Source organism: Periplaneta americana, chromosome 4 (assembly GCF_040183065.1).
Source record: "Periplaneta americana isolate PAMFEO1 chromosome 4, P.americana_PAMFEO1_priV1, whole genome shotgun sequence".
Lineage (NCBI taxonomy): Eukaryota > Metazoa > Arthropoda > Insecta > Blattodea > Blattidae > Periplaneta > Periplaneta americana.
Window position 1 is genome coordinate 207,004,526 of NC_091120.1, and position 10,723 is coordinate 207,015,248.

Here is a 10,723-nt window from a genome sequence, read left to right on the forward strand (position 1 = left end):
GAGAAAGTTAGTGAAATTCCAAACTTCAACAACAAAGTCATCAATATGTTTGCCAGCCAGAAGAACAGACATGCCCAACGCTTGTATATGTAATGCTGCCACTTGGTGAGTTAAGTTCTGTATCTGTATTATTATTTTAGAATTTATATTTATAATTTTATTATAATATCGTTTGTTATTCCTGTGTTTTTGGTAGTACAACTTAGGTCGACCATGTTTTAAAAAATGTACCCCCATTCCAACTTTCAAGATCATCAACCTTACATCTAGCCCGACCAACAAAAATGGTCACGATCTGCCACCTCAGCATCCTAATAGTTCTCAGTTACTACAAAATAGAGCAGTTATATGCAATTCGTAATAAAACATATAATTTTAAGTTTTACGATATGCAGGTCTATAAATCAAAGTGCGATCTATGCATTGTGTGATCTATTTAGTAATAAAATTACAAATTAAAGGCAATCGAATTATCCGCCATAAATGTATCATGGGTAAGCTATCGATATTGATGACCAATCATATTCGATTAAATCCCCGCGTTTTGTATAAGCGTTGTTTTGTGGTTCTAGTTCTACTTCTATAGCAAATAACATTTTCAGTGTTATTTACAAAACTGATAAGTGCTATGAAACTACCGTGGATAATGAACATTTAATTTTTTTTTTCTTCATTATGCCTACTTTTTAGAAAAGTGGTAGACATTTTAGTCTACATCATAAAATAAATTGTAAATTTTCCTCATAACCCGAAATGGACATATTTTTCGTTGATTTTAAGTACTTCCTTTTCATTCCAGCCCAGATGTGTGTGCAGAGTGTTGGGAGAAAAACATTGGGTAATTGTTATGGCAACGAATATGGATTTGACATTTAGTTATATTCATTGTTCGAATGTGGCTTGGTTAAATATTTAGATTCTAACCTCAATTTACAGTTATGCTATAATTTATTTTGCAGGAATTTAAGGTTGGAGTAATAGTCGCTATATAATCGTAACAAATGGCAACGGGTATAACGAAGGAGAGAAAGAAACGAGTAACATTGAAGACCAAGAAGTCTCCAAATCCGTTGTTCGAGAGATGGCTTGAAGAATGGAAGAACGAGGCGGCAAGCAAGGGCTCAGACATGCAGTATTGTTTTGGGAAAGCACTGAAATCATTGAGGAAGTATCCGCTTCCATTAAAAAGCGGCAGGGAATGTGGAATTCTAGACTGTTTCGGAAACAGACTCTGCATCATGTTAGATCGTAAACTTGCAGAATACAGAAAGGAGAACCCCGAAGGTTAGTTGCCATTTATTTATAAGCTTGCATACCCTTTTGGTTAAACGAACGTTGAGAGGATTCTGCCGATTTTGGAATAGATACCGACACACTTAGGTTAGGTTAGGTTAGTTTAGGCTTTTATTATCCCGTCAAGATGAAGGTGAAAGCGATTGAGTGTGGTTTTTTGGCAGTTCAAGTACGTCGGTGTCTATTCCGAAATCGGCGGAATCCGCTCAACGCTCGTTTCACCCAAGTCAAATGAAAAAGCCAATTAAAATGTATGTACTTCGTCGCTTTTCTTTTAGGTTATATAGGCTATTATGTTCATTCCACTGCCATGAATTAGCACTGCGCTTCATTTCGCGGCTGTCGTGACATACTGACTATATGGCACTTATTTTACGTATTTTACTTCCTCTCCTCCTCCCAAAGAAAAATTAAACTTATAGTACTGGTTTTCCGAAAAGAGTAGATTCATCTAAACAACTTTAGGTACGGTATCCCCGTCACACGCCATGAAGGCACATGGGGAGCATGGAGGTAGAGCCCCATGCTTTCCATGACCTCGGCACTAGAATGAGGTGGTGTGGTCGGCACCACACTCTGACCGCCTTTTACCCCTGGGAAAGACCCGGTACTCAGTTTTATAGGAGGCTGAGTGAACCTCGGGGCCATTTTGGAAGTTTGGCAACGACAAAACTCCCGTCCCCACCTGGGATCGAACCCCGGACCTTCCAGTCCGTAGCCAGCTGCTCTACCAACTGGGCTACCCGGCCCCCCAAACAACTTTAGGCTAACTTCACTTTGTAAGTAGGCCCTACTTAAGTTTAAGTTTAACTTAAAAATTTGAGCAGCTAATTAAAGAATGCCTTGTTTACAATCGTAATATATAAATCACTTGAAAATGATGATTCTCTGTCTGTTGTAAGGACCTCTCTGTTCTAGGAACTTTGTATTAACATAAACTCTGTCTGTTAAGTCATTTTATATATAAGTAGCTTTAATGCTAGCAATGGAATGGTCTACCCTCAGAAAAGAATATGTCCATATTGAGACACTAGTAGTGGTATGATGCATTATCATATCCTATGGCTTACCATTTAGCCCCCACTGTCGTTAACGCTTTTTGCGTTTTTCCCAACGCTTTTCCTGCCCTGAGGAAAGTGGTATAAATTTATCACTATTTTTGGTCTAACAAGCAAACAATCTGATGGGGGCAGATAAAAAAGTTAAATTTGTTTCTTCCACCTTGTTAATAATGTCAAAAGAAGTGCTTATACAAATTTTGGTCACTCAACCGCAATTATGAGGGCCGTAAAAAAAATAAGTTCGCTAGGACCCGTTAACAGAAAAAAAACACAATTTAATTGGACAAATTTATTGAAACAGACATAGCAATTGTTGAGCTATTTTTTAACATATTTTCCATCGGAATCGAGACATTTCTCATAACATGGGATCTTCAAAGAGAGATGCAGACGCAGTCAAATGCTGGTTCCGATGTGAGGCAGCTGACTTCTGTGACACAAAAATTGATCCTATGGTATGAAAAAGTCTTAATTCCTGTGGGGGATATGTTGACAAAAGCACAACAATTGTTATATCTGTTTCAATAAATAATTCCAAGCAACTGTGCTTTTTTCTATAAACGGCTCCAGGGAAAATCACTTTCTGGAGGGCCTCGTAATTGCGGTCGAGTGGCCAAAATTTGTATAAGCACTTCTTTTGACATTATTAACATGGTGGAAGAAAAAACTTTAACTTTTTTATCTGCCCGCATCAGAACGTTTAATTACTTTTGTAGATTATCGTAACACAGTAGCTCTCATCACCCGTTATGGGAGTGGCAAGTTCTCATAAATGATTAAGCAAGAAAGTGTTAGGTTAGGTTAGTTCGACCTTGCCCTGTATGGAAATCCGTTTAGAATTCAGGACAAAATCAGATCATGCGGACAGAGGTGATACAGTCAATTGGGCGATGTTCCATTTAAAATAATGCAATGAAAAAAATCTGTGCGCTGAACAAATCCGTTCTGGTAAGTGAGTGCCTACCTTAAATTTATAACTTCGATATATCGATGTGGAATGTAATAGAACGTTAATTAGAAATTAGGAATCAGTAGGATGGAAGATGAATGATAAACTAAACGGCACATAAGTAGCCTCCATGTCTTGGGGCAGTGGTAAGGGAATGTGAACTCCAAGCCAGTCAAGGTAGGAACACAGTACTGACATTGGTATGCAAGGCTAAAAGTGTGAAATATTGTTGTCGATTAAAGAGAACCATTTTTCATAATCCTGGCATACTGCTCATTGCAGATCTGGTTGGGCATTCTGTATTTCATCAGCAGTGGAGAAATTTACCGCAGACCTGTCTAGAATGAGCTGCATGCCTTGCTGTCTGAACACTTCGTCTGCCTTGATTTCAGGACAGGACAGCAGCATTGAGAACACTGCAGCTTCTTGTGGTGACAGCCCCAGGCCACGAAACAGGAAGGTGGCACGTGCAGTTGATATTTCATCACCAAAGGACTCTGGCAAAAGGGGCAGACGGGTTGGCAAGGGAAAACAATATCTGCCTGCTTGGCGCTCTGGCCCTTACGCCATCCTTCTAGCCCTGCTTGAGGAGACACAGGGACACAACTCCTCAGGTAACTGCTGCAGTGATGATACAATACCTGCCTGCTTATGACGTGCAGTATCAGTTGTTTCCACTGTCCATTCAGTGTCCTCTTCCTGCAGAGTTTCGTGAGTCCTTTGCATCCAAGGAAATTTTGAGTGACACTTTTATTAGATTCTACGTAAACTGTATTGGACTCCATTATTTATTACTTTGGTTCGTTTCGTGTCATGGCTGAGGTGGACTGTAGTCATCTTGGCATCAGTTGTTGCAGTACTGTGAATATGTGCTTAACATAACTGCTGAGGGGAGGAACTAGGTGCTGATTGGCTTGCAGACCGTGGCCGACATGTGGGGCTGACTGATTACAGGCCTCTCAGAAAGCCCGGCGGACGTGTTCTCCTGTGCTCTATGTTGTTGACGGGCTACTGGAATAGAAGAGTCAAGGAAACCCTGGCCATTGCATCTGAAAGCAATAACCTGAATCGGGACTCCAACTCAGCGCGTCTGGTTACCCAGACAGTGGCCCGTCATCAACGGAGAACACGTCTGCCGGGCTTTCTGAGAGACCCGTGATCAGTGAGCCCGCACAGCACGAGGCATGTTGATGCCACGATCTGCAAAGCCTGGAACACGACAAGCCAATCAGCACCCACCTCCTCCCCCGGCACGATACTCCCCTGATCATCAGTTCACCCTGAAGACGAGGATAATGAACATCCTCAAAACGTCGGTGTATCATCAACCTTTTACCTGGCTGGTAGCCCAAAGAAGATTCGAGTCATGTGCTTAACAGTTTAGTCTAAATGTAACTTGTGCTGTGTTTCTGAATGCTTTTTCAAAGTGACTGCTATCACTTTATGTTCTGATTTAATCTTTTCTTGTGATGTCTCTGGAAGAATATTTTTCATTGCATTGTCTGAGGCCCTCTGTTGTACCAGTTAGTCAGCAATCCTTTTCAAAATGGTTTGCATGTCACAATATTCATTGAAAGCTAAGCTGTTGTTCTGTCCAGAGCTTTAATTTTCTTACTAGATTTGAAACTTGTATGTATTTTGCCTGCAGAATGTTGTTGTAGAATCTGTAATTAATATAGCTTTAAAGAAAAATATTAGAATATGTCACCCAGTTTCGAGAATGGAAGTGCAGTTAGTCCGTTTGAATGTTTTATTTTTGTTCAGGTTGACAAATGGAGAGTGTGGATCTGTGATAACAGAAGTAATCAATGAAGGGCATGCAATATATCATCTCTTTGAATGAAGCGACATTCCGAAATTAGTCCAATTTTTCACTGTGGTTCACTCAAAGTGTCTAAATTGCTTCGCTCTGATGCAGTGTGCACTCTTCACAGAATTCCTCACCAAAGCACAGCTGCAGGCAGCCGCGCAGCCGTGGTGCGACGTGTCCTTCACGAGGCCCGACCCCGGCTCCCACTACACGGCCTGGTCTTCGATGGCCGGCCTTGTCAAGCGGGGCCTTGTGCTGCGTCAGGGGTGTCCAGCCAGGTTCGTACTGCTCTGGGTATGCTGTGCTTGTCGCAGGCGGGAAAACTGAATTGCAAGTCATGACTGTTTGCAGGTTCAGCCTGTCGGAGGCGGGGAGGAGCATGGCCCGGCAGCTGCGTGACGTGGAAGGAGGCTCGCAGGTAAGTGGCTCACCCTGGTAGGCATAGTGAACGAGAGTGCCTCCCCCTCCCCCTCCACGTGTGTGCACAAACAGTCCATATTCAATATCGCAGAGTTTTCTAAAGCAATGTTTTGACATTTTGTCCTAATTTAAAATAAGCAAAGGATTAGATATGATAGAGAAAGTGTTGCATTGCGCAGTCACCAGCCTTGGAGACAGGAGTGGAGCAGCAGAGCAGGACTGCTGCACCACCGGAGCCTGAGGCAGACACAGTGATCCTGCAGCCAAACTCCTTCGACATTATTCTGCTGGTGGACAAGAAGGAGACCAGTGGGTGAGGGAAACATACGAACTATGTTAAGTGCAGAGGACGGTATTTTTTTTAAACTTTTTTCCTATTTGGTGTAAAATATTAATTTTTTGTATGTAAAGAGTCCATAGCTGTGGCACTCAACCAAATAAAAATATTTTGAAAAAAAAAAAATTATTTGGGAGCTCAAATTTGAAAAAAATATACCCAATGCAGGATTGTACTAAAACTGATACAATATATAAACCATTTTTAAAGATAGAGTCAAACAGTTTTTTGCAATGTATTTGCAAAAGCATGTTCTACAAACTGTCTGTAACAGAATTTTGATAATAGTCCCTACGTTTGTAAAATAAACAATTAAAATTTAATAACAATTGTCTGATTTCCTTTCTTGCAAACAAACGGACGTATTTTTAAAATAAAATCAATTAACAAAATTCTGTTACAGAGAAATGTTTCCTAATACTCTGAAGAATGTGTGTCCTAAATTTCATGCATGTATCCTTAATAGTTCAGAAATTATATCCATCTTTGTCTGGCAATGTAGCAAAAAAAAAATGAAGTTACTGGAAACTGATAAAAGCGGGCGTGTGATTAAAAAATCCATAGCGCAGGAAGTTTAAAAATGACGTCTCAACATCCGATAAGGGCACAAATACCCACAAAATGTTATGCAATGCATTCCACACATATCATAGAGTATTTTAAAGATTTTTTTTTTTAATTTACTCATTTTTCACCAAAAAATACCATCCTCTCCCCTTAAAGAAAATTGTAGCTTCCAGAAAATTGTGTACGGCTGCAATCCTAACATTAAACTTAACAGCTGTGGACAAGACAGTATCACAGCAGTGGACATCTTTCAGTCAATGATCATGCACCATCCAATCAGATAGTTGTTGTTGTTGTTATCTAATGTCGGGCTTTGGCAACAAAGCCATTAGCGTTCTTGCTCTCCAATATTTCTCTGTGGTGGATCCATCAGGTAGAACTTCACAGGTTATGAGATGATCTTCAGTCATTTCTTCTTCTTTGTTGCATAGAGGGCAATTTGGATTTGTGTAAATTCCTATTTTATTCAAGTGTTTGGCCAAATAATCGTGTTCTGTAAGCAGTCTGAATTTTGCTACTGCAGATTTACGTGGGATTTCTGTAATAGTTTGTTTTTTTTTTTTTTATTAAAATGCTCCATTTTTTATCTTTGGCTTCGGTACATAGTACTTGGTTTTGCTTGATTTTATATTTATTTTTAATTAGTCTTTTGATGGATGTAAAAGGTAGGCTTGTATTTCTATTCTGAATTAAATTGGATCCTTTTTTGGCAATCGGATAGTATAACATACGAAGTCAGTGCATTTGCAGTTGGCAGACTTTGTTCAGTATGAGGTGAGCAGCCACACGTGTCTTTGCCTGCAGGGGGTCTGGACTGCAGCAGCTCTCGAAGGACGCGACTGTGGCAGATCTGTCGGCCCTGGGAGCGCTGTTTGAACTCCGGCACCTCAAGGTTGGGGACTTTGCTTGGGTTTGCCGTGACCGCGCAACTGGCCAAGAGCTGGTGCTGCCCTACATTGTGGAGCGCAAGCGCATGGATGACCTCGCCAAGAGCATCCGCGACGGCCGCTTCCACGAGCAGAAGGTAAAGACTTCCTGCTCACTCTTTCTGCTTTCCTATGTTCACAATACATTTTTACCTCCCATCACAGTAGCTGAAGTCAGCTTTCCCGCAATTTACACCAAACTTGAGCTTATATAAGTGAAATATGTTACAAGTGTTGCACAGGTCGATAAAGAAGCTAGGAAAATCGAAAAAGTTACGAGATAGAGGAGGGTGGATGGAGCTGCATTGCATACAAACCAAGCTCAGTTAAAACTGCTCCCCACTTCAACTAAGCCAATAAAATTAAAAAATGTGACACGCAAGCCATATCAAGTTATGAAAAATTAATTAGGCAGCCAAACTATGATACCTGGACTAGATAACTAGGTTCCAAGCCCAGATTAAAAACAATTGAGGTACCGATATGCCAAAACATAAAGTAAATCTATTACATAGTAGTATCCAATTAATACTATCTTGATTATTACAAACAGTGTTAATAAAAACCTATTCTTTTATTTAATCTGTTGGATTAAGGCCATAAGGAATACAAAAAAAAATAATGATAATAATACACAGATAATACAAAAAGAAATGCAAATCAGTGGAAGAAAAAAAAATACAAGTATGAAGATAAAATTACAGCAGTTACACAAAATACTAATATAATATATTAATTGCCTAATATATTTAATGATTAAAGGAAACAATTAGACATCTAAATATAAGTAACTGAATGTACTTGTACAAATTCCAAGAGAAACAAAACAGCAACAATTTCGAAACATTTACAATAAAGTTAAAATATTCAGTTAAAAACCTCGACCAGATTGGTCGGCACTAGAGATCGAACCTGGGACCACCCAAGTGCGAGCCTGTGATTGATGTTGTTGGGATCCGAACTAATGACCCCATACTCAGGGACATACGCCTTAAACCATTCGACCACTATGTTTCATGCATTTTATAACATGGCTGATGTGCATATTTCAGCTTCAATAGGAGCATTTTCAAGACCATAGAGATATCTGTATGTGACACATATCAGACATTTCTGTACACTATGATTTGTAACTTGATTCATTATGCCTAGTACTAAGCAGTTTTAAAGATTTTGAAAACCATTAAATCTAAATAATGGAATCTTCAGTTAAAGTATTTGTTGTGTTTGCTGTTTGCTCAGTTCCGTCTGAAGCAGAGTGGGGTGCAGCACCTGCTCTACTTGGTGGAGAGCCACGGGGATGATCAGCATACAACGCTGCCCCTGCAGACCCTCAACCAGGCAGCCATCAACACGCAGGTGGTCGATGGCTTTACAGTCAAGACGACGCAGAACCATCGCGGCTCCATGCGCTTCCTGGCAACCATGACGCGGCTGCTGCATGCAGCGTACCACGGCAAGATCCTGGTGAGCTGCCGCTGCGAGGGATTGCCCCCCACACACATCCGGGACGACCTGGTGTCCCTCATGACGTTCTGTGAGTTCAACAGTGCGGCCACCAAGACCAAGGTGAGCTTATTAAATAGACATTTGCTTACGTACTGCATACTTATTTACTTATTACCACGGTCATTCATCTTTCTTGCGTCACCTGCACGTGTGTTCATCATTCTCGATCCCACCATCAGATTTGAGACACATGCATATCAACCGCATGAGGTGGACAGTGAAAAGAAACGGATCTATGGACCAACAATCCCGTTCTATAAAGATAAATATAGTCTGTCCCGCATTGATGTAATAGGTCTGATGGTGGGAACACGAGGTACCATACCCTCCTTCTTTGCCAACAAATGTAAAAACCTGGGGCTAACACACAGCATTGTGAAGGAAATAGCCATTAGTGCCCTCAAAGGATTGGTTCAGATATTGAGAAATCATTTGTATGGGAGTGATAATGGAAATTTCAAGTTATCTTAACCGATGGCTGTTGATTGGTTTAGATATCAATGCCAACAAATCCGTACTATTATTTTTCTCGCGGTATATGGCATTCATATCATTCTAACCCATCTAATGATTTTTTTTTTTTCCCCTTTCTTAACTGTAAATGAGCATAAACGCTACTTAAGTGTAAATTTTTCTGACATTTTGTATATTCGATTCCCTAACCATTTCAAATGTATATCATTTTACCTTTTAGGTGTATTTCCAAATTATATGTAATACGCTTTGTCAAATATGGTAACCTTTTCATAAGGGAAGCTAAATTTATATTTATATATAGCTGTGACAGTGTCATGTCTATGTAACTGTCACCATATCTGTATTTTCTTATTTAATGAAAGAAGAGATTAACTGAAATGAGAAATAACTACTGAAGCTTTCCTGGCGACGTGATAATTCGAAATTTTCTCGGGCTTCCAGCCAGGTCATAAGTTGGTGGATCACCAACTTATGACCTGGCTGGAAGCCCGAGAAAATTTGAAATGAGAAATTTAGTCTGTCTCATAGCCAGTGATTCAGCTTGAAGTTCGTGTCATTTAAGCAGATTGTGTCTCGCAGGCACTGAGTGTGTCCGCCATGTTCGTGAAGCAGCTGCTGCAGCTGTACGGCTTGTCAGTGGAGAAGGCGCAGGTGATCGTGGAACGCTACCCCACGCCCCGCGCCCTGATGGCTGCATACCAGGCGGAGGGCGCTGCTGGGGAGAAGCTCCTTGCCGGCCTCCGCTACGGCTCTCTGAAGCGACTCATCGGCCCGATCATCAGCCGCACTGTGCATCAGCTCTACACCAACCACACGCTGTCCTGACAGAGACATTAACACAAATGCTAGTCCTGACCGCTTTTGTCATTGAAAAATGTTTTTTCTGCTTCTTGTGATAAATTTATTGATCTTTGCCCAGATTGTACACTCAGAGTTATGTTTTATAAATAGTAATGTATTATCTGTTGTTGCTGCATTTTGGTCCAGACTGTCAGAAGAGTAGGATCCTAACTTAGTGAGAAAACCAGGAGACATGTTTTTTTTTCCCCCTTTTCCTGTCATATTTATTTTTTTATTATCGAGATTTATTCTTTGAAGAGGTGGAAAAATTCAAATATCTTGGAGCAACAGTAACAAATATAAATGACACTCGGGAGGAAGTTAAATGCAGAATAAATATGGGAAATGCCTGTTATTATTCGGTTGAGAAGCTTTTGTCATCTAGTCTTCTGTCAAAAAATCTGAAAGTTAGAATTTATAAAACAGTTATATTACCGGTTGTTCTGTATGGTTGTGAAACTTGGACTCTCACTTTGAGAGAGGAACAGAGATTAAGGGTGTTTGAGAATAAGGTTCTTAGGAAAATATTTGGGG

General features: G+C 40.4%; 1 protein-coding gene across 2 annotated transcripts; it reads left to right on the forward strand.

Annotated features, from left to right (window-relative positions):
- The first annotated feature begins 266 nt into the window (after window positions 1-266).
- mus81 (mus81 structure-specific endonuclease subunit) lies at window positions 267-10,316 on the forward strand. 2 transcript variants are annotated; one of them, XM_069824947.1, is made up of 9 exons: window positions 267-838; window positions 960-1,284; window positions 3,696-3,917; window positions 5,238-5,391; window positions 5,465-5,531; window positions 5,713-5,846; window positions 7,242-7,461; window positions 8,606-8,932; window positions 9,915-10,057. In XM_069824947.1, exons 2-9 carry the CDS (start codon window positions 1,002-1,004, stop codon window positions 9,933-9,935), a joined length of 1,428 nt encoding a protein of 475 aa, XP_069681048.1. In that variant the 5' UTR covers window positions 267-838; window positions 960-1,001; the 3' UTR covers window positions 9,936-10,057. The 2 variants fall into 2 exon arrangements, with proteins under 2 accessions (XP_069681048.1, XP_069681047.1); XM_069824946.1 differs by having other exon boundaries at window positions 348-838; window positions 9,929-10,316.
- The last annotated feature ends 407 nt before the right edge of the window (window positions 10,317-10,723 follow it).